General features: G+C 42.7%; 1 protein-coding gene across 1 annotated transcript; it reads left to right on the forward strand.

The window, feature by feature from the left end:
* The first annotated feature begins 409 nt into the window (after positions 1–409).
* LOC137435304 (uncharacterized) lies at positions 410–20,741 on the forward strand. The gene is made up of 4 exons (XM_068128973.2): positions 410–644; positions 6,814–6,952; positions 10,595–10,734; positions 16,339–20,741. The coding sequence occupies exons 1-4, from the start codon at positions 442–444 to the stop codon at positions 17,135–17,137; spliced, it is 1,281 nt and encodes a 426-aa protein (XP_067985074.2). The 5' UTR covers positions 410–441; the 3' UTR covers positions 17,138–20,741.
* The last annotated feature ends 4,549 nt before the right edge of the window (positions 20,742–25,290 follow it).

A 25,290-nucleotide genomic window follows, 5' to 3' on the forward strand; every position in this document is an offset into this window, starting at 1 on the left:
TTATTCATAATATGATTAAAACGTGCATTTCATTTTTTTAATTGTTGCTCTATTTTTCACTCAAATTCTCGAGATTCTCAAAATATGCGAACCCCCACCCCCCCCTCCCCGAAATGCACAATGGTAGGGTCCATGAATAAGCTTGACAGGGGAATCCTCCTTGTTACTCCAGATGTCTCTTTTTAAAAAAATATTCCTCGTATTCTAGCATTGTTTACATAGAGACCGCCATGTTGTTAATCGGTTTCGAGCGCTCCGTTCCGTTGGAGTGCTTGCTGGAGCGCTTTGAATCAAGTAAGCCGCTTTGCAAGCGATAGCGAGCCGCTAGCTAACGCAACACCCCCAGTCACACCCGTCGATCCCGAGTCCTCATTCCTCCCCCGCCCCCCGCCCCGCCCCCCTCAACAAACTTCCAAGTTCCATCAAGAGCCGACAACCGACATGAGACTGAGAGTCGCGGTGATCGGGGCTGGGGCCGCGGGTCTCTGCACCGCCCGGCATATCCTCGCCCGTCCAGAGACGTTCCGTCCGCCTTGTGTGTACGAGCTCGCCCAAGATGTGGGCGGAACCTGGGTGTACTCGGAGCGAACGGGTATCGGAGACCATGGCCTGCCCGTGTTTTCGAGCATGTACCAGAACATGCGGTGAGCCCGTACACAAAATACGTACTATAACTTTATTTGGAACCTTTTTAACACTCCCGACCGCCTCCACATAAATCCGTGCAGATCGAGTAATGTCGCATTTTCAAAATTCCATCTCCTCCATTCCGCAAGTTTGTTTATCGGTGACTTTCGACAGTTAGTTATCAATGATTAAGTGTTACCATTCACCAACCTACCACTAAATTTTACAAACTTCGAGGTTAACTGCGTTTCCTTCTTTACCTCTGCCACCGAAGGTGGGATGGACGTTATATTTTCACCCCTGTCTGTCTGTTTGTCTGTGAACATGATATCTCAAAAGGTATCAACGGATTCGGGTGAAATTTGGTGGACAGGTTGAGTGTGTGACAAGGACGAACTGGTTCAATTTTGGTGAAAATCTGAATCCGGATCAAATAATAATTTTAAAAGTTCTTCATCATTTAGAGATAGGACAACACCAACAACATGCATTTTAAAGGCCATTTTCCCTGCTAGAGCGGGGGTTAGCCTTGCGGTCCCCATGACAATCTTCTCCATTTTGCCCTATTTTCTGCATCTCTCCTTGTTAACCCCCTTGCCCGCATTTCTTCTTCCACCATCTTTAGCCAAGTCTTTCTCGGTCTTCCCCGTCTTCTACTTCCTTCTACATTCATTTCCATCACTCTTCTCAACCGGTCACTTTCATCCTTCCTCAACACATGACCAAACCATCTCAACCTGTTCCTCTTCACAGCATCAATCACAGGCTCTATTCCCATCATCTTTCGCAATTCATCATTTGTCTTCCTCTCTCTCAACGATACTCCGCACATCCGTCGAACCATTCGCATTTCCACCCTTTCCAACCTTCGTTGCTGCTCTACGTTCATTACCCATGTCTCGCTCCCATAAATCATAACACTTCTCACACATGCAGCATACACCTTTCCCTTCAGCTTCAACGACACTCCCCTCATCATCAGCACGCCACTCAATTCCCGAAACTTCATCCATGCACATCTCACTCGAGCAACCGTTGCCGAGTCCGATCCACCTTCTCCATTCAGCATGTCTCCGAGGTAGCAAAATGTTTTCACACCTTCCAGCTTCACGCCGTCTCCAAGATCCAACTCAACATTTCCTCCATCTGCAGCTCCCTCTGTGCACACCTTACATTTGAATGTAGCTGCCACACTGGTTAATGACCCTCTCAGACCACTACATTTTTGATGAACCCACTCAGCGCACATTGTACACTGAATGGAGTTCACTCCGACACCCTTCCTACACACAGCACAGGGCCACTTCCCAGTTCTTTCCACCTCACCACATGCTTTACCACTTGCCATCACCTTCGTCTTTCCGATATTCACCTTCAGACCTTTTGTCTCCATACATTCCTTCCACGTGTTCATCTTTTCCTTCAGTCTATCCATACTTTCCGCAATCAACACCAGATCATCTGCATACAACAACTCCCACGGTAAACCCTCCTTTACGTTCTGAGCCAGCACCTCCATCACAGCTACAAATAGTAGTGGACTTAGTACCGACCCCTGATGCACTCCCACCTTCACCTCAAACTCACCACTGTTCCCGTCCTTTGTCCTTACAGCTGTGCGCGCTCTTTTGTACATTGCCATCACTACTCTGATCAACCATTCCTCCACTCCTAACTTCCTCAATGCCCATGTCAATACTTTGCGTGGAACCCGATCGAATGCTTTCTCCAGATCAACAAACCCAAGAAACAACTTCTTCCTCTTCTCCATGTACTTCTCCTGCAACTGCCTCACAATGAAAAGTGCGTCTGCGTTCCTCTTCCTGGCATAAATCCAAACTGCATTTCGTCGATCTTCACTTTCTTCCTTATCCTCCTCTCCAACACCCTTTCCAATACCTTCATTCCATGCTCCAATAACTTTATCGCTCGGTACGAGCCACACTCCAGAGGGTCACCTTTCCCCTTGTATAGAGGGACGAGGGTACTCAGTTCCCAATCCACTGGAATGCGGCCTTCTTTCACCACCAGATTACAGATCTCTGTCATTCTCTTCACACCCCAACTTCCTGCTGCCTTCAACATATCTCCCACAACTCCCGTCGGCCCTCCCGCTTTTCTACCCTTCATTGCTTTTATCGCTTCCTCAACTTCCTTCTCAGTTATCTTCTCTGCCAGTCCTAAAACTGGGTTACTCTCTATGTTGCCATCCCATTCATTCTCTGTATTCAACAGCATTTCCATATATCTTTTCCATCTTCCTTTAATTCCATCTGGGTCGACAACGATTTGTCCCACTTCATCCTTCAAGCAGCTCACCCCCATCACATCACACCTCTCTTTCGCTATCTGCTTTGCAATCCTGAATACTGCTTTCTGACCCTCTTCCGAATCCAAGCGTTCTCCGAACATTTTCCTCCATGCCTCCTGCGCCTTTGCTACCTCTTTCTTTGCAGCCTTCCTGGCTGCCTTATAACTTTCATGCTCTGCTGTTTCTGCTCCCGTACCCTTCGCCTTCTGCCACTCCTTGAACTTCTTCCTCTTCTCGTCAATCCTCTTTCCAACTTCATCATCCCACCACCATGTTTCCGAGTGCCTCGGTGGTCCTTTTGTCCATCCACATACCTCACCAACGGCTCCCAACAGACTAGCTTTCATTGACATCCAACCACTTTCAAGCTCAACCACATCATCCTCGACCCTACTCAGCCTCTCTTTTAATGCCTCCCTTACTGTCACCTCTTTCAACCTCCACACCTTCATTCTCGGTTGGTACTTCACCCGCCGAGCTCTCCTCGCACCTTTCACCCTGACGTCGCAGACAACCAAGTGGTGCTGTGAAACAGCCTCCTCCCCCGGGATCACCTTTGTGTCTCGGAGGTGCCCCCTATCTCGCCTACGCACCATCAGGTAGTCAACGGTTGTCGTCGACCCACCTGACGTGTATGTAACAAGCTTATTATCCTCTTTCTGGAACTGAGTATTACAAATCAACAAATAAGCTCCATCAGCAAACTCCAAAATCCTTTCACCTTCTCCATTTCTCACACCATATCCGTAACCCCCATGAACTCCGTCAAAACCATCCATACTCCTTCCCACATGTCCATTTAGGTCTCCTCCTACCACAACAACTTCCTCATCTTTCACGTTTTCCATCAGCTTCTCTATCGCACACCAGAACTTGTCCTTCTCTTCATCGCTCCGACCAACCTGCGGAGCATATCCCGAGATGACGTTCACCAAGAGCTTTCCAATCATCATTTTCACCATCATCAACCTATCACTCACTCTTGTCACACTCACCACACTGTCTACAAACTCCTCAGAAAACAGGACACCAACACCATTCACGCCCTCCAGGCACCCTTGCCACACAAACTTGTATTTCTGTCCCTGCCTACCCTTCACCATTCTCACACCACTTCCCTTCCATCTCGTCTCTTGCACACAACATATGTCCACTCTTCTTCTGACCAATACTTCCACCACTTCTCCTGATCTCCCTGTCATTGTCCCTACATTACATGTCCCAAACTCAGAAAACTGCATTTAGAGATAGGACGAAAGTCTAAAACCGATATTTTGCATATTTCAAAAAGTTATGAATGGATTTGGAGGAAACTTGGTGGAGAGGTTGAGTGTGTGTGTGACAAGAATGAAATGATTAGATTTTGGTGAAGATCTGGATCCGGATCCGGCTAGTAGAATTTTTGAAGTGATTCTTCACCTTTGAGAGATATGGCCAAAAACGATACAAAACGTAAACTGTTCAGCCTGGCGGAGGCTTTGAGGAGTAATCTATATATATAAAACACAGTTTGTGTGTGTGTGTGTGTGTGTGTGTGTGTGTGTGTGTGTGTGTGTGTGTGTGTGTGTGTGTGTGTGTGTGTGTGTGTGTGTGTGTGTGTGTGTGTGTGTGTAATGTTACCGATAGACTCCTAAACGGAGAGGCTTACGTGCTTGATATTTGGCATAGACATGGCCATTGAGCCTGGGACGAACATGGCCGAACTCAAAATATTTGACGATCCATATTTTTTATTCATATTTACCTCAGCGCACGGAATCAACGGAATCAGAGCAGGTGGGCGCTGATTCGCTCAGAGCGATCACGTGCTGACGCTATGACGCTATGAACGCAATGAACGATATGACGCTATGCACGCTATGACGCTATGACGCTATGAAAAAAAAAATCGCCATGACGCTATGAAACGCTATGAACGATATGACGCTATGAAACGATATGACGCTATGAAAAAAAAATATCGCTATGACGCTATGAACGCTATGACGCTATGAAAAAAAAAATCGCTATGACGCTATGAAACGCTATGACGCTATGAACGATATGACGCTATGACGCTATGAACGATATGACGCTATGACGCTATGAAAAAAAAAATCGCTCGCTTTACCAAGGAGCTCGCTCTCCCCCCCGTTCCCCTCCCCTCCCCTCCCCCGCCCGGCAATGCCGGGTACTTCTGCTAGTACTACATATAATTTTGTTTGCTTGTTCCATGTCCTGCTAAAGCAGTGCTAACCAAAGTTTTTTGTCCATGACACAAAATTTGAAATCACATTCACCTCACCACTCAAACTGTACTGGTACCTACCTGGTAGTTGGTACTGGTACCTACGATAAAAATTATCGGAGAAAATGCTTTCGACGTGAAACGCCCCTCAACATCCGGGAGTTTTAGGGAGGAGGGGGTTTCAAGTTTGGGTCGCAACCCTGGGTTTGGGAACCCCTGTTCTTAAGGGTTCCTCCTGTCAGAATAATAAATGATACCACTGGAGCCACTGCATTAAGCTCTCATTCTGCTTCTTCCTCTTCAACACTGGAAACAGGCTTTTAAAACAAGCATTCTTATGATTAATCGGACATTAATTGTTGTTCCAAGAAAATCGATTGTAACAGAGCTTTCCAACCAAGGAAATGGATTATTACCTCGCCAACGACACCATTCTTATTATTCTATACCAGCAGGAACCGCTATATTAAAGCTTGAGGTCCTGATTCTTCTTCATGTGATGGACGGATGGAAGGGCATGCCTTCTTTTAGTAGTAGTAACATCCGTTCCCTCCGGGAGTGAAAGCAAGTATCAACCCCCACTCCCTCCATCAGGAATCGGTGGTTAAACCATTTGCACTATTCTCGATGTACAGGTGAAAAATCGCAAATTGTCTCCCAATTTTTACCAGCAAGGTAAGCTCCTTCCTTGTGAAAGGAAGGAACCTTCCTTGTGAAAACACTTTGAGTGGTGAGGTGAATGCGATTTCAAATTTTGGGTCATGGACAAAAAACTTTGGGAAGCACTGCTTTAGCAGGACATGGAACGAGCAAACAAAATGATATGTAGTATTACTCCTCAAAGCCTCCGCCAGGCTGAACAGTTTATGTTTTGTATCCCACTGATAGGTCGGATCTGGATTCGGACCTAAACCAAAATCTAATTGACTTGTTCTTGTCACCGAACAAACTCATCCACCAAGATTTGGCATTATCCGTCCACAACGTTTTGAGATATCCCGAGCGGAATTTTTACCAGCAACTCCTTCCTTGTGAAAATCTCCAAATCCAGGCTTGGTTCAAGCCTGCAGCAGTAGGGTTAATGGAAAGCTTAGCAATAATCTAATAAACCACCGTTTAGAGGCCATTTTTCCCCGCAGAGCGGGGGTTGGCCTTTTCGGGGACCGTGGTAGTTGTTGTTTTTTGGTCCCCTTTTTGAAGCAATGTTTTACGGCCGAATGCCCTTCCTGACGCCAACCCTTTTTGCCGCCTTTAACGACAAACAGGGAATTACCAGTGAACTGGTACTCAATTAGCCGACCTCGGAAGGATGACAGGCTGGGTCAACCCCCCTGGCGTTAATTCAGCGAGCGACCGGGATTCAAACCCAGGATCCTAGGATCCTAAGCCGGCACCCGAGCCGCCAGCCCAACACCAGAGCTCTAATATCTAATATCTAATATTAGAGCATAGGTATCTAATATTAGCAATAATCTAATATCAAAAGAAAATGCAAACGGCCTTCATTTTATAGAGTGCGATATAAAGTTTTGGTCCTTCACCGTCATATCCCTTACTTCCTTATCACGCATATCTTCTCAAGTTAACAGAGCCCATTGATATGCTATTGGGAAATGAATGTTTTTGTTATTTTTAAAATGTTTTTCAGGACCAACTTGCCAAAGGAAGTCATGGCCTTCCCTGGATTCCCTTTTAACCCTCAACTACCCTCTTTTGTACTGCACACTGATGTGCTGGCATACCTGGATGCATATGCTGATCATTATAACATACGGCCACAAATCAAGGTATTTCATCTGGCATAATATGCCCTCTACATAATTCCATACTAAAAATGGGAATTTTTCCTCTCCTTCCAACTTCCTCATGCTTATTACCACCCAACTTTCACCAAAGAATAAATAAATACGAGTTCCCCTACAATGAACTTCAACGTAGGAGGAGGCTATTAGGACCATCCAGCCCTACGCTATTATTACCAACTTATGGTTGTTTGTCCATCTCTATCCTTTTAAATGCTGAACCTCAAGCAAGGAAGAAACAACAATACAGCAGTTCGAAAACGAAGCATCATACAAATACCATGGAGTAGAATCGGGCCACCAAATGTCACAAACAAATATGCAAAACAATCAGCAAAGAAGATCTACGTTGAACGATGCTGATCCTGAAAACCTACCTCTCCCCAAGAAACAAAATCAAAGCCATAAACCAGCTCACAGTACCAGTGTTCCAACATAGCTGCGAAATAATAAACTGGCCCCAATCATAAATCAACAAGTTGGACATCAAAACAAGAAAACTCCTTACCATCCACAAAATGTTTTACAAAAACCAGTGCATCCCGAGAATGTACCTGCCGAGACGAGAGGAAGGGAGCGGCCTGATGGAACTCAACCAGGTGCACAGAGCGACGAGTGTAGGACTAGCTGAGTACATGAAATGCTCAACAGACTATCGGATGCAATATGTAAACAAACATGAACACAACAAACCTGAAAAGGTATCCCTAACTCACCTTGCAAATAATTTCCAAAAACAGGTGCGAATAGAAGATGCAGCACAGGAAAATGAAATAGCAACAAATACAGGCCCAAAAATAACAAAAAAGACCAAATAAATCTCTAAAAAGAAATATCAAGAAATATACACCAACAACTGGGAGAATTACAAAAGAACAGGAAAATACAAAAAAAGAATTGGACAGAGTGGGGATAGACAAAGAAGCCTCATTAGAATGGCTAAGAAGAGGTCACCTCAACTGGGATGGAGAACGAATCATAATAAATGCCCAAGATCAAGGAGAATACACCAATGGATTTGAAAAGATGGCGGGACTGAGCCAGACGGACAAGTGTATATTCTGCAAGACAGAAACAGAAAGTACTAGTCACCTGCTCTCGGGATGCAAAAAACTATCAGGACAACTTTACAAACAACAGCACAACAAAGTATGCAAAGTGATTCATTGACATATCTGCAGAAATTTAAACATCCCAGTAACAGAAAAGTCATGGAAATACAAACCAAGGGCAATCATTGACCATGAGGATGTCATGCTCAAGTACGACCTGATGATTTCATTGTGCGTGAACATAGAAAACAAAGCATTGCATCCATACATTGTACTCAGGAACATAAAGGAAAAGACAGCATTGATAATTGAGATATCAGTACCCAGCAACTTTGGCCTAAACAACACAGAAATCAAGAAACTGACCAAATACCAGGACCTCAAAAATGAGGTCAAGACATCTTGGAGGCTGAATTGCATCGAAATTGTACCAGTGATAAATGGAGCAACAGGAATGATGAAGAAGAACCTCACTGAGATTTTAAAAACCATCCCCAGGAATATCACCACAAATGAACTACAACTGGAGACAATCCGTGATTCGGTGACGATCCTGAAAAGAGCCCTTGGAACCAAACTCTGAAAAAGTTGAACAGCTTCTTGGTCCATGAACCGTGATCCCTTACCGAAGAGGAGGTAGATACTTTTGATCATGGGAGGACTCCATTCCACCTCCTGAAACCCACAAATGGAGATAACAACCAATGAAACACGCACACAGCAGCAATCGGCTTTTCTGGGTTTCACGGGGGCACGAAGATGAACTTGCCCATGGGAGGTGACTTTCCCATTGTCATCCTTTGCTTACACTTTGATTCTACTGTGGAATCTAATCTGCCTGAATCCAAAATGAATCCAGTAGCCTTACATATTGATATTGGAAAGCTTCAGCTCCAGATCCAAAATTATTTAATGGAGAAATTTGCATCACAATTCCATATTTAGAGTTTTCCAAAACGGCAAGGTGTGCTTTCATATTTGGTATATTGCATCGGGTAATATGCCATTTTCAGAGTGGACGTTTTCAGAACTTAATTTGCAGATGTTGAGATCCCATTGTATCTTCCACAACAACGCTTAATTTGTCTAGCCAGTATCAGTTTCAATATTGCAAAACAATATTCCCATGGTTCACAGCATTGCTTATTCCTGCTTGCCAGTTTCATCAGGATTTGGTGAGTGAAGATGAGACTGACAACTGCAAAGCTCCCTTAATTGGCAAGCTGCCCTTTCCTGTGGCAGAAGTGCTCACATGTGACATTTCTAACCAGGGGAACGCCAACCTTTCATTCAATATTGTTGTGGATCTTCGAAGCCCGTTCCCGTTACAAAGGGGAGATTAAGCCCCTTTTTCCCTCTGGGACTTCGAAACCGTGAGACCGAGTCGCCACTCCCGGGCAAACGTGGAAAAGGGTTTCGGGACAAATTCACACGTACCTTTTGTACCCACGCCGCAGCGGAAGCGGGGATCGAGTCTCGCACGAACCACGCGTAATTGAGTATGCCCGAGCGGAATCCATACCACATGACTCGTGCTGTTATCTTTCTATTATAACCTGATTAGAGCGATTCTTATTCGTACCGTGCTCGGCCAATGATGGAAAAGACAGGACGGTTGAATCGGAAGAAAGAACAGATTTATTTACACTATGTACAGGAATTGGTAGAAGGAAAGGGACCCAGGGCAGAACTTAGTCAGTCTTATACTTATACCCAGACAATGGGCCCACTTACACACACGGGGAGATGGAGGAAGGATGTTCGCGTGCCACGCGCATCTGCTTCGGTCGCTCCAGGAACAGCTCACCCGGCGTGGCCCTCTGGCGGTCACGGCACGTATCCCGGCGAAGGCAGGCAGGAGAAAATCCTCACGGCGCGTATTCAGGCAAAGGCAGGCAGGAGAGAAATCGCGCGTCTGTGGCCTGGCGCGGGTCGTCTTTTACAGCGCGCGATTAATACTGCGCAGAGCGCGGGAAGCAGGGCAAAGTTCGTATACAACGAGGTAATTCAGTTCATACGATATGACTCAATACTGGCGCGCGTTCCCAACTCGTCTGTACTCATCGGCGTCTCCTCCACTCATCTGACAAATCGGAACTCATCTGAAGCGGGGGGGGGGGGGGGGGGTGTGGCGGGGGGGCTCGAAGCAGGGGTATATGGCCCCGCCCCAGTCCGACTCGAATGTTCCAAACCCCGCCTCTTGCCGCAGTGGTAGGTCACTCCCCTCGAGCCCTGATTGGCGGCTCACGCTTACCGATGGCTCCTCCTCCGCCTTCCTTCGGCCTCAGTCGACTTGTTCAGGCCTGCTGCGTGGTATTTCAGCGCCAATATCAAACCAAAGCGCCATAAGGACACCTAATTTTCACTGGCCTACTCAACGCAAAACTAACACAGGAAAGGACTACGCTTACATTTACGAAGAAATAACTGAACTTAAGCGAGGCTACATGTTGTAGTGTAACTAACTAAGAGGGGAAATTAACCTTTATTACAAAACCGCAACAATATGTTTTCATAACAAACAGAGTTCTGATTGTTTTGTGCCGATCATTTTGTCAGTTGCTATTTGTTGCAGTTTGAGACATTTGTCGAATTGGTGAAGCCTGCTATGAAGGAAAAAACAGGTAGTGGTGTGACATGGGAGGTCACGACTTTGGACCTGAGGAAACAAGATCGGACGACAGAGAAATTTGATGCTGTCATCGTTTGCAATGGGTAAGTTTGCGCTGTGATGGGATAATCTTCTCATTTAACCAAAAAAAATGGTGTTTGCCACTGTGGACATTTCTGCTATTTATCAACATGCAATTGCTAATGCAACTGATATTGTTTAATATCATTTGGCTGAAGCCTGGTGCACGGTCGGCCAATGAGTGACTAAATGGCATCCATGCTTTTGATCGCAGTTGCTGTATTTTTTTTTATTTTTTTTTATGTTGATGGCTCCAGTCACGGACTATATAGTCCTCCTCGAGGCTAGGCCTTAAATAAAAGAGCTGCATTGTTAGAAAAGTGAAGGAAGAGAGAATAGTCCAAGAGTTTTTGAGGAAGTAAAAAATCTGCTTTTTGAAAAGGGGAAGGTCGTAAGTGTTTGGAAAAACATGGGAAAGTAACAAGTTCTAGAGTTTGGCAGTGGAGGGGAAGAAACAAACATCATAACGGCCCACCCTTGAGTTGCCAATGGCCACACGATATTCTTGCGATGTTGTGGCTTGTCGAGTGTTTCGCTAATGGTGGAGGTATACAAGCAGAAAGTTCTTTCTTGGGAGCAGGAACCGAAGTAATATCTGTAGAAAAGAGAAAGAGAGCCCACTTTGCGGCGTAATTCGAGCGGGTCGGGTTTTGAGGTCAAATTGGGAGAGTTGATAAGTCGGATTACTTTGGATTCAATTCTGTCCATTAAGGATGTGGAGCTAGAATCGCCCCAGACATGAGAGCAGTATTTCATACAAGGACGAATCAATCCTTTATATAGTTGAAGCAACTGTTGAGAGGAGAATAATCTTCAACATCTGAACAGGACTCCTAGTTTCTTCGAGGCAGACTTGGCTATTTGTGTAATGTGTGGATTCCAGGATAAATTTGATGTTGGGTTAATACCTAGTAGGTTTATTGTATCAAATGGTGTAATTGTGGAGCTTTCAAAGGAGATTGGAGAGTTGAGTAGAGTTTTAGAGAGAGAGATGGGAAGAAATTGAGTTTTAGAAACATTAAACTTGACCTGATTACATTTGCCCCACTGGGAAATCTTGTCCAAATCCGAATTTAAAGATGTGGCTTTGATGAAACGAGATGTAGATCGAGTGAAGGAAGATGGAGCAGATGGGGAAAGCATGGAGGAATGTAATGTGGAGTCATCAGCATACGAGTGCATTTGGTTATTTGTCGAAGAAAGATCATTGATGAAAATAAGGAAGCTTGTTGGAGACAGGACAGAACCCTGAGGGACACCGCTGTTGATGGGGAAGGAAGGAGATGTTGAACCATCAACAATTACGGAGAGAGAGTGGTCGGAGAGAAAGCTTGATATGAGAGAGCAGAGTGAAGAAGGAAAGCCGAAAAAGGGAAGTTTGGATATCAGACCCCGATGCCAAACTCTGTCAAAGGCTTTTGAGATATCAAGGCCTACAACAAAGGATTCCCCAATGTCTCTCAGAAAAGCAAATAAGCAAGCATGGGAGCAAGTTCTGAAGCACACTCCTTCAAGACATGAGGAGGAATGCCATCTTGTCTGTACGCCTTGCTTATGTCCAGAGAGAGGAGTACTTTTTTGACTGCATGAAAAGAGATTATAGGGAGGGGCACAGGATTGGTAAGGGGTGCATCAGAGGGCGATGGAATGTTAGAGTCATCCATTGTGTAATTAGAGGAAAAAAGAAAATCAAAAAGAGTTGCTTTATCAGTTGGAGAGACAGCTATAGTATCATCGGAAAGGAACAGCAAAGGAAAGGTAGAGCGACAGAATTTGTTGGTGACACTTTTAGCCAAGGACCAGAAAGATATATTAGTGGAAGAAGATGAGAGGTTGTCACATTTATTTTGGACTAGCAGAAGTACCCGGTGTTGCCGGGCAGGGGAGGGGGAGGGGAGGGGAGAAGAGGGGGGGATGGGTGGGGGAGGAGGGAGGGTGGAGAGGGGGGAATGGGGGGAGGGGGAAGGGGAGAAGGAGGAGAGGGGGAAGGGGAGGAGAGGGGGGAGGCAGGAGAGGAAGGGGAGTGGCTCACGTTTCTGAGTGAATGTGGCTCACGTTTCTGAGTTGTGTAATGCCGATCAGGAAGAAGAAGAAGAAGCCGTACTACCAAATTCATACACTTCCGGAATTGTTTGATTTATTTATAATAATAATAATAATTCATTTATTTTGTATAGCGTATATTTATTTATAGCATATTATATTATAGCATATATATTATAGCATATTATAGCATATATATTATAGCATTATAGCATTATAGCATATAGCATAGCATATTATAGCATATAGCATATATTTGTATAGCATAATTCATATATTTGTATTCAAATGTCTGGTAATTGTTTTGTATTTATTTATGCGAATGTGTACTTGTATATAACTGTCTTTAATTTTAAAAGGCTTCGGCACTATCGAGTGATTATTTTTTTTAATTAAAAAAAATTTTAAAATATTTTTAACTCCAAGAAAACGAACTTTTTTTTTTTCAAAAAAAAAAAATTCTGCCTAAAACACTCCCAGGCACTCACTGATGAACCTCTGAAAGTTTGATGAAGATCAGCCATCTCTGAATAAAACGCGGACACAAAAACTGGACACACAGACAACTCGCTTTATATATATATATAGATAAAGGAATGCCTTGCCTCACAAATAACATGCTTGCAATGATTTCTGGCAGATATGTAAGCTGAATGTGAGTCGGACGAAGAAGAGATTTTCCATGTCCAGTAAGAAGCAATAAGAAGGCAATACAACCAATAAGAAGGCAGCTGTAGCAAGGTAGCATTCATCTGGTGAAAAAGTTTGATAGCTGGCCTACATTAATCATTGGCTTTCCTTTTGGGCACTTTTCCAATGCACACAATGCAAGTCGAGTTTGAACAACACGGATACTTTTGCCACTTACTGTGGCATTGTGGCATTGTCATTGAGGTGATGACATGGGTAAACAAACACTGGTCACAAATTCCAAAGAAAACTACATTTACAGAGTGACCACAAAGTCCCTATGCACGCAATTATAATTTAGTTAGAATTTATTTGTATGCTCCCCTCCATTCTCTGCACAAATTTGATTTTTTCTCCATGTTCTTCTGGAAATCGTCTTCCATGTTGAGGATTGGAGGTCATAAAAGCAGCCCCTGACAACTGTTTTGAGGTCTTCAACTGTTGTTAGGTGGAGATGAGAAGTTTCCTCTTTCCAATGCCCCAAAGCGAGTTGTCACATGTTGTTAAGTCCGGACTTTGAAGAGGCCTTGCTATCTCAAATCCACGTCCATTCCATCGTCCACTGAATTTGTCATTGATATATTCTCTAACTGTGAGAGCATAATGTGCTGGTGCACCATCTTGTTGCAGGATAGCTGTTGCCTCGAGACCTCTCTCTCACACAGTTGTGGAACAAACCACGTCTGAAGAATGTTCAAATAAGCAATGTGATTGACACTTGTATCAAAAAAATACGGCCCTATGAAGTGATCTTCTGAAATTGCTGCCCGCATCATGACATGAAGAGGATGCTGTTCAATTTCCTCATAAAAATGAGGATTTTCTTTGCACCAAAAATAAACATTCCTGGATCGATTGTTGAGGTAAATAGCACACTCATCTGAAAAAAATACGCTTCGTCTTGATTTAATGGTAGGAAATCGCTGAAGAATAGCCTTGCTCTAAATCAAGTCAAATCAAGGACACTCCGTGTTGAAAAAGCCTTCTTCTCCCTTGCACGCATCGTGTTGCGCGTAGGAGCTGGCTTATTGAACCTCTGCGAAAATCTTGTCCTTATGTCTTCAAAACTTGCTCCTTCTCGCACGCGGTCATGAACCCAAACACAAGTAATAAGTCTCTCTTCTATCGTGTACTCACTGGTGTCTGTCATGCTGAAGCCGTACCTGGAAAACAAATAGAACAAAAAGAAGACGTCATGCAGAGCACGATACTTGCAAAATCCACCCCACCTCCCCCCAAAAAGGTTGCCATTGATCAATCAAATTGTCCATTTCATCAAGATTAAAATTGACGATCTTGATCAAAGCTTGGGTTAATAGGATGAAAAGTGACGATTTTTCAGATGAAAATTGATGATTTTAGAAGTTTCACCTTGAGTTTATCTTTCACCTTTTGACCTCAAAAATAGTTAGTTTCCCTATTCAGTGACTCAATATGCAAATGCTGTTAAATATTCAAGTCAATCGGATTAAAATTGATGATTTTTCAGATGAAACTTGATGATTTTGGAATTTTGACCTTGAGTTGACCTTTCACATTTTGTCCTCAAGAATAGCTGGTTTTCCTATTTAGTGACTCCATATATAAATGCTGTTCAATTTTCAAGTCAATCGGATGAAAAATGGTGATTTTAGATATTTGACCTTTGACCTCAAAATCAATAGGCTTCTCAATTGTGACGACCTATACAACTTGATGAAGTTTCATGACGATCGGTTTAGAATTGTGACCTGTGGGCGAGTGACAAACAAACAGACAGACAGACAAACAGAATAACAAACGCAACCGACCAATACACTTGAAAAATCTTCAATTTCGCAAGTTATTAGTAATAGAGGTCACACGATTATGCATCGGGACTTTGTGGCCACTCTGTAGAAGGAATTTCTTTGAAATAATATCCAACTTGTATCGAGCACATTCGAACATCTATGACGCCCATTGATGTGCAAAAACCCCTATGTTTAAAAATAATTTCATAATGGACTAAAACGGCACTCAGCAGAGAGCATACCTCCACCAGTCTGAACAGTTTCATTTTGTATCCCAATGATGGGTCAGATCTGGATCCGACACGTACCAAAATCTAATTGGCTTGTTCTTGTCACTTACCCAACTCATCCACCAAGTTTTGTCCCAATCCGTCCACAATGTTTTGAAATATCGTGCTATATATCGTTTTTGGCCCTTTCTCTCAATGGTGTAGAATCAGTTTAAAATTCTCTGATCCGGATCAGATTTGAATCTTAACCAAAATTTAATAATTTTGTCGGCGTCACATACCCAACCTCTCCACCAGCTTTCATCCGAATCCTTCCACAACTTTTTGAGATAATCTGTTCACAAACAGACAGACAAACAAGCAGACAGGAGTAAAAACATAACCTCCATCCACCTTCTGTGGTGGAGGTAACTAGAGAGTTCATAAAATACCTTGCTCGGTGCAGTTTTGTGAAAAAGGACATCAGAAGGTTATGCGAGCCCCAAATTTGATTGGTCGTGATGACATAAAATGCCATAGTATTGTATTTTGTCCAAGTACTGCTAAACTGGAGGGTTTTGAACCCTCAAAACTGGAGGGTTTTGCCAAGAAGGCGTGTTTGACAGTGTTCAAGTATATCATTCAATTGAAATAAAATACTGATTTTAAAGGTGGAGAGAAAAAAATTCTTTACCACCATTGATGCAGCATCTTTTCCACCACCTTATTACATTACATTACATTAGTTCTTCGTGCCTGTTGTTTGTGTCCTTTGTGACTCCTTAAAAACAGCAAGTTTCCTGTTTGGAATGATTTTCAATCTCGTGGCAACTCTTGCTTTTTATTTTTCTCCAAATGTTCATCTTCCCAATTTAACCTTCACATGTTTATTTTATTTTTGTCTTCCCAAAAGGCACTACTTCCAGCCATCTGTGCCTCACATTACAGGAGTCGACATTTTCCAAGGGCGGGTCCTGCACAGCCACAATTACCGCAGGCCAGAACCCTTCGCGGGGCAGAGCGTTGTGCTCCTCGGTGCTAGTAATTCGGGCCAAGACATCTCATTGGAGCTTGCCGAGACTGCACGTTTAGTCACATTGAGCCACCATGGTTTGCCTATTGCCTCTCCACTACCCAGCAATGTACACGAGGCACGGGTTTTGAAGCGCATGACAGAGAAAACCGTTATCTTTGAAGACGAGAGTTCCGTGCCTGCCGACGCAGTGATATTCTGCACAGGTTACGAATACAGATTTCCATTCTTGTCAACCGACGTGGAGCTTCGTGTGCATAATGGACGTGTGTCTCCGTTGTACAAGCATCTCGTGCACATGACATTTCCATCACTCATCTTCATCGGAATTTGCCAGAAGATCTGCCCCTTCCCACATTTTGATGTGCAGGTGCGGTTCGCACTTGCGGTGTTTGCTAACCGTGTGCGGCTGCCTAGTCGCAAGGAGATGGAGGCCGAGACCATTGAAGAGATCGAGGAGAAGCGTGCAAGTGGGGTACCCGACAGGCATTTCCATGTAATGGAAGAGCGGCAGTGGAGTTACCACACCTCGCTGCTCTCGCTTGCTGGCGAGACGCCCTTGCCACCAGTTTTGGAGCCACTCTTTCAAGCCACAAAAGTGTTTCGCAAAAATGATCTTTTGGGCTACAAAAACCGCTCTTTCCGTATTACTGGCTTGGACACGTGGGAAAACAATTGAATGTTCACCCGTGAATTGCACATTTTTTAATTCTACGTTTTCCTTCTGTCCATATCCCATGAGCTGCTTTTATTGCTCCGGTTCTCATCATGTTTGCCGTTTTGAGTGGTTATAGATTCCAGGTCTGGTTTACTTCAGGCCTACCCCATCTTGAGAATTAATGGCAGGAAAGTGTCGAGGTATGCACACTCGCCACTGGGCTGTCGTGTCTGGGTTCGAATCCCGACCCAGCTCTAAACGGTCATCCTGGTGTTTCACAGGCGGGGCGATTCATCAATGTGTGTGTGACGTCCCTCGGATGGACTTTAAACTGGGTGTCCCATCTGCTGGCATTAGTTGATGGATGTGAAAGATCCCGCGGTGTCCTTTGCGAAGAGTAAGCGAGCTACAGGTCGGCATTCTGGCCAAATTCCTGCCATTACCTACCGAGGGCAGTGCTGCACCCCATTGAGAGCCGAGGCGAACCCACAACCAGGTGCTGCATACAAACGACAGTGATGACGACTGCCTTCTATCGGAGCAATGTGCATGATTGCACACTTCTCTTCTTACTTTGCTTAAAGGCTTTTCTTTGTTTTAAAAAAACCCAAAAGATTTCAATCCAGCAGTGGGTTCAGCAACATTTGATTTTCACCTCAACATGTTTTTTCCCCTACAGGGCTGCAGATTGAGCATGAAAATGAGGGTGAAGTGGCAACTAGCTTCCTACCAGCTAATTTTGATATTTTTATAAAGTGTGGGCCCTGACTACTTCACACACCAAAAATACCCAGAATTCCCTTGGGGGCACATGTTCAAGTGACGTCATCAAGATGGCCTCCATTTTTATTAAGTTTTTGTATTTTATTTTTACATTGAGGGTCCCTGTGTCCTGATCTGTAATAAAATGCTACTAGCATCCGATTTAAATATTCTATTTAATAATATTAATATTTAATAATATTTAAAATAATATTTAAATAATAAATTAATTTAAATGCATGCATGCAATGCATTTAAATGCATTTAAATTAATTTAATAATTTAATTTAAATATTTAAATACTATTTAAATTAAACGCAGCTGATGCATTAAGATCAATTTCTTGGGTATTAGGGTATTCAGTTGTTGGTTGTAACTTTTCTATGTCTCTGCGAATAATACTAACTGCACGGTGAAGTATTTGGGAATCATTTTTGTAATCGGAACCATTGTTGTAAGCACATTCTCACGAACTTCTGCTGGCTTCATATTCGCTGCTGTAAGTTTTATTCCTTTCTTTTTATTCTCTGGTTTTCCACGAATGAAACAGTGTTCATCCCAGGAAAAGGCTGATGTTTTTTCTCTTAACAGTAAAACTACTTTATAAACGGTTCGGTACCACGTCAGCACCTGTACACAATGCCAAACTTTACAATTTAGGCAGCCATTTTGATGACGTCATTTAAGCATGTTCCCCAGAGGTATTCTGGGTATTTTTGGTTTGTGAACTTGTCGAGGCCCCTACTTTATAAAAAATACCAAAAGTAGCTGGTAGGAAGCTAGATGCCAGTTCCGCCATTTTAAAGGCACTTTTTGACAATAATCTGCAGCCCGACTCCTCCGAGACCGTTCAGCAGATTCATGTCACAATGTGCAAAAACTAATGGAGCCGTTTTTAAAATTGCCATCCATGTGGGTGAGATAATTAGCTGATTAACTCAAAATGTAATCTATGATTGTATATCCATTACATGTCGCGAGATTATGTCATGTTTCGTTGTTGTTTAACTTAAACCTCTTAATTTAACCTCTTAATTTATTTTGATCTTAATTGTAATTTAATTTAGCCTCTTAATGTCATTAATAGCCTCTTGCTTTGAAGAACAGGAAAGAAAGGAGAACAGAGAGTTGGGGTGGGAGAGAGGAGACAGCCCTTTAAGTCCTTTTCATTCCCTTTTAATCCTTTTAAGACCTTATCAATATTGTAGACCCCAATTCCTATTGGAATGCACCCTTTGGACCTTCAGACTATTACACTCCTTTGGACACTTTAGACCCATTACACCCTAACTACTTTTGGTACGTACCCTTTTGACCTTTTATATCCCATAGACTTTTCAACCCCGATAGACCCCTCACACCTGGAGACCATTTTGCCTATTATACCTTTAAATACCCTTTAAACATTTTAGATCCGTACACCCTTTAAACTGTATCTACTATTGGGACATTCCCTTTAGACATACCCATCGACATTTGAAGACCCTTTAGACATTTACATCCTTCAGACCCTAAGTACTTTTGGAATGTACCCTTTAGATTCGATGGTGGCTTTAGACCCCTCATGACCCTTCCAACCCATATAGACGCTTTATGCCTTTTTGTCATTTTAGGACCCTTTTAATCCTTTTAAGACCTTTCAACACTTTAAACCCTTACACTCTTTCGACCTCTTAGACCATTCAGACCCTTACACCCTTTTATGGTCTACAAGGGTTTAAGGATTCTTTCACTGGATAACAATTAATGGAACGTGTTTCATCAATTCAGGACCCGCTCATCCTACATAGTTTTGACTGCGTGAATGCAATCGTGCTATCAGGCCTTACCGCCCCCACGGGCCCATCATTTTCCATCGAATCGATCTTAAAATCAACTTTATCATCTAATGCACCCCAACTACGACAGCCCTCCTTTGGGAAAGAGCGTCTGTCCCACTTGGGACAATTCACTACGTCTGCCACCAAAGGTGGATGAAAGTTATGTTTTCACTCCTGTCTGTTTGTCTGTCTGTCTGCCCGTTTGTGAACAAAATATTTCAAAGAGTTGTGGATGGATTCGGACAAAATTTGGCAGAGATGTAGCGTATGTGACAAGGACGAAATGATTAGTCTTTTGGTGAAGATCCAGATTCCGATTCGGCTACTATAATTTTTTAAGTGATTCTTCACCATTGGGAGCTCGGGCCAAAAACGATACATAGCAGGATATCTCAAAAGGTTGTGGACGGATTTGGACAAAACTTGGTGGACAGGTTGGGTGTCTGAACAAGGACAAATACATTCGATTTTGGTGAAGATATGAATATGGATTCGGATATGATAATTATTTAATTTTTAAGTGATTCTTCACCATTGGGAGATAGGGCCAAAAACGATACATAGCAGGTATCCCAAAAAGTTATAGATTAATTTGGACGAAACTTGGTGGACAGGTTGGGTGTGTGACAAGGAAGAATCGATCCGATTTTGGTGAAGATCTGAATATGGATTCGGATATGAGAATTATTTAATTTTTTAAGTGATTCTTCACCATTGAATGATATGGCCAACCAGGCGAAGGTGTGCTCTCTACTGAGTGCCGTTCTAGTTAAAATATGCACTGGAGTGTTGTGTTTAGTACCAGCACCTTTGCACTGATGTAAGGGGTTTACAAAGAATACATTTAGTTGACGTCAAACTAATATTTATATTGAAGCTATCTTCACCTTGTTGATTGTTCCTGTGCTTAGCAACATTGCCAACACACAATATGTTAAGGTATTGATTGTTGCCTGTGGTTAATTTTCACAACTGATTGCAAAGGAAGACAATGTGATTGACTAAATATATGAATCAAATGTCAATAAACGAGTTCCTTTTGACTTCTGTGCACGGATGATTGGAAATTGTTACCTCCGCCACCAAAGGTTTTCACCCCTGTCTGTTTGTTACTTGCCGGAAATTTTTTTCCGGCAAGTATGTTGATCTGTTCGTTTGTTACTTGCCGGAAAAGATTCCGGCAAGTATGTTGATCTGTTCGTTTGTTACTTGCCGGAAAAAATTTCCGGCAAGTATGTTGATCTGTTCGTTTGTCTGTCTGTTTGTCTGTTTGTCTGTTTGTCTGTCTGTTTGCAGCACTGCGTCTACACCGTTGGACGTAGAATCGCCAAACTTTGCACACATATTGGTCTTACCCTGGAATAGACTGTGCCCAATTGATGACGTCATCCGTGACGTGGTTCGGCCGCCATCTTGGAAAAACGGCAAAACTTTGCACCACTATATCTCCAAAAGTGCTGAACAGAAGAAATTGAGAAATGGCTCATTGTAAAGAACTCTCCATGGGGAATAAACTATGTTAATGATGACGTCATCTGTCACGTGGTCGGCCGCCATCTTGGAAAAACCGAAAAATTTTGCACCTCCATATCTCTGAAAGTGCTGAATAGAAAAAATTGAGACATGGCTCGTTGTAAAGAACTCTCCATGGCGAATAAAATATGTTAATGATGACATCATAGGTCACGTGGTTCGGCCGCCATCTTGGAAAAACCGAAAAACGTAGCACCTCCATATCTCCAAAAGTGCTGAATAGAAAAAGTTGAGAAATGGCTCATTGTAAAGAACTCTCCATGGGGAATAAACTATGTTAATGATGACGTCATCTGTCACGTGGTCGGCCGCCATCTTGGAAAAACGGCAAAACTGTGCACCACTATATCTCCAAATGTGCTGAACAGATAAAAATTGAGACATGGCTCATTGTAAAGAACTCTCAATGGGGAATAAAATATGTTAATGATGACGTCATATGTCACGTGGTTCGGCCGCCATCTTGGAAAAACCGAAAAATTTTGCACCTCCATATCTCTGAAAGTGCTGAATAGAAAAAATTGAGACATGGCTCGTTGTAAAGAACTCTCCATGGCGAATAAAATATGTTAATGATGACATCATAGGTCACGTGGTTCGGCCGCCATCTTGGAAAAACCGAAAAACGTAGCACCTCCATATCTCCAAAAGTGCTGAATAGAAAAAGTTGAGACATGGCTCTTTGTAAAGAACTCTCCATGGGGAATAATATATGTTAATGATGACGTCATCTATCACGTGGTTCGGCCGCCATATTTGTCCTAAATGGCCGATAAAAAAGTACATTCCGGCAAGTCCTCGGTCTCTGACCGATTTTTCATCTGTCTGTCTGTCTGTTTGTCTGTCTGTCTGTTTGCAGCACTGCGTCTACACCGTTGCACGGAAAATCGCCAAACTTTGCACACATATTCGTCTTGCCCTGGAATAGACTGTGCCCAATTTATGACGTCATCGGTCACGTGTTTCGGCGGCCATCTTGGAAAAACCGAAATAATTTGCACCTCCATATCTCTGAAAGTACTGAATAGAAAAAATTGAGACATGGCTCATTGTAAAGAACTCTCCATGGGGAATAAAATATGTGATTGATGACGTCATCAGTCACGTGGTCGGCCGCCATCTTGGAAAAACCGAAAAACTCTGCACCTCCACATCTCCAAAAGTCCTGAATAGAAAAAATTGAGGTATGGCTCATTGTAAAGAACTCTCCATGGGGAATAAAATATGTTAATGATGATGTCATCGGTCACGTGGTTCGGCCGCCATATTTGTCCTAAATGGCCGATAAAAAAGTACATTCCGGCAAGTCCTCGGTCTCTGACCGATTTTTCATCTGTTTGTCTGTCTGTCTGTTTGTCTGTTTGCAGCACTACGTCTACACCGTTGCACGTAGAATCGCCAAACTTGGCACACATATTGGTCTTGCCCTCTAATGTACTGTGCCCAAATGATGACGTCATCAGTCACGTGGTTCGGCCGCCATCTTGGAAAAACCGAAAATTTTTGCACCTCGATATCTCAAAGTGCTGAACAGAAAAAATTGAGACATGGCTCATTGTGAAGAACTCTCCATGGGGAATAAAACATGTTAATGATGACGTCATCAGTCACGTGGTCGGCCGCCATCTTGGAAAAACGGCAAAACTTTGCACCACTATATCGCCAAAAGTGCTGAACAGAAAAAATTGAGACATGGCTCATTGTAAAGAACTCTCCATGGGGAATAAAATATGTTAATGATGACGTCATATGTCACGTAGTTCGGCCGCCATCTTGGAAAAACCGGAAAACGTTACACCTCCATATCTCCGAAAGTCCTGAATAGAAAAACTTGGGACGTGGCTCAATGTAAAGAACTCTCCATGGGGAATAAAATATGTTAATGATGACGTCATCAGTCACGTGGTTCGGCCGCCATATTTGTCCTAAATGGCCAATAAAAAAGTACATTCCGGCAAGTCCTCGGTCTCTGACCGATTTTTCATTTGTCTGTTTGTCTGTCTGTGAACAAAATATCTCAAAAGGTTGTTTACGGATTCGGACGAAATTTGGCAGAGATGTAGCGTATGTCACAAGGACGAAATGACTAGATTTTTGTGAAGATCCGGATTCGAATCCGGCTACTAGAATTTTTAAGTGATTCTTCACCATGTGGGAGATCGGGCCAAAACCGATACATAGCAGGATATCTCAAAAGGTTGTGGATGGATTTGGACGAAACTTGGTGGACCGGTTGGGTGTGTGACAAGGGAGAATCGATTCGATTTTGGTGAAGATCTGAATATGGATTCGGATATGAGAATTATTTAATTTTTTTAAGTGATTCTTCAGCATTGAGTGAAAATGATATGGCCACCCAGGCGGAGGTTTGCTCTCTACTGAGTGCCGTTCTAGGCGGGAGTAATGCATTCGATCGTGTCCGTGTGTGTTAGTTAGTCTAGTAGGAAGACTAGGTCCCTCTGCACCCCCCGGAGATATACTTCTAATCAGTGTTTCTAGATTGGAAAAAATGTGTAGAAAATGACTAGCTATGGCCCCAAGCTGAAAAAATGTCCCACATACCATTTTTATGCAAATTACTGCTGCAAATTTTATGCAAAATTATGCAAATTTTATGCAAATTTTTGATGAGGAGTAGAGTTGAGGGGTCTTTGAGGGCTTCATCGAGGTGCTCTCGGTTGCAAGACTGGGTCATTCTGAGAAGCACAGCAGGGTCAGAGATCATGATGTTCTCCTCCTCAGTGAATCTCTCCATCAACAGCCTCTCCATTGCCTCACACACTGTTTTGAGGCAAAAGAGGGACTTTGCGTAGGCCTTTCCACTGAGAACACCTTTGAGAGATCCACTTGTTACTAGTTGTGCCTCAAAGAGAATCTCTGCATATCCAGAACCACGCAAGTAGTGTAATAATGTTGCTTCTGGGACACCTCCGTTTAACATGTGAAATCCCTATCTAATGTCATTTACCCCCTTGTCTTTTTCAAAAATCATAAACACCTCTATTTCTCCCACCCTCATCTTTATGAACCTTTTGTCTGTAGTACCTATCCTTAATGTTGTTCATTAGACCACTCAAACACTACAAATATTTGTTTTCTCTTATAGACCTATCATCCTTCTTCTACATATCATCTGGCAGATTAATCTTTGACCCACTCAAACATTGACCCATTCACTTCCATATTAATTCTTTCCCTCCCTCATTGCCCCTAAAGACCTCTATTTCTCTCACCCTGTTCTTTACGAACCTTCTAACCTTTTGACATGTTATCCTTATTCATTAGACCACTTAAACACCTGTGATCCTTCTGACCTCATGGACCTTTTAACCTTTTACTCTTAATATCATCTGGTGAATATAACCCACTCAAACAACGACCCTACAAATATTTGTTTATGCGTGGGAAATAATTTAATTCTCCTACAACTCTCTTCACCATCTAATATATTAACAAAAAATATGTTTGAGTTTGGTTCTTTATTAAGATATTTTAACTGAGCTAAGATAAAATGGTAAACCTCCCTCAATGTTCTTGCTTGAGCGCCTCCAGTGCCACATACCATTTTTAAATTAAAGTATATATTTTCCTGACAACCATCAAAGTTTTCCGTCCACTCAAAAATATTTCCATCTTTTTTACCCAATTCACCGGTATTTAAATTAATTCTCTTATTTGTTTTGTGAACTTTTTTACCAGTTGCCTTTTCAATTATACCTATTTGATATTTTTCACATTCATTATGTTTTCCATTTATATACCAAGGTTGATTACACCTCCACTCTTTAGTCTGGTTGATACTTGGTTCTATCATTTATATAATAGTAAAAAAGGCGGCGGTAGCCCGTTAAAATCCCCAACCCCCCCCCCCCCCCCCTTTTTAACTTATCACTTATATATATCTTATCACTTATATATATCTTATCACTTATGTATATCTTATCACTTATATATATCTTATCACTTATATATATCTTATCACTTATATACTTATATAACCATAAGGGAGACTATCAATTCCATTTTCTAAAATAAACCTCTTATCATCAAAAGCCCCCA

Source organism: Myxine glutinosa, chromosome 9, assembly GCF_964187855.1.
Source record: "Myxine glutinosa chromosome 9, kmMyxGlut1.1, whole genome shotgun sequence".
NCBI classification, from domain to species: Eukaryota; Metazoa; Chordata; class Myxini; order Myxiniformes; family Myxinidae; genus Myxine; species Myxine glutinosa.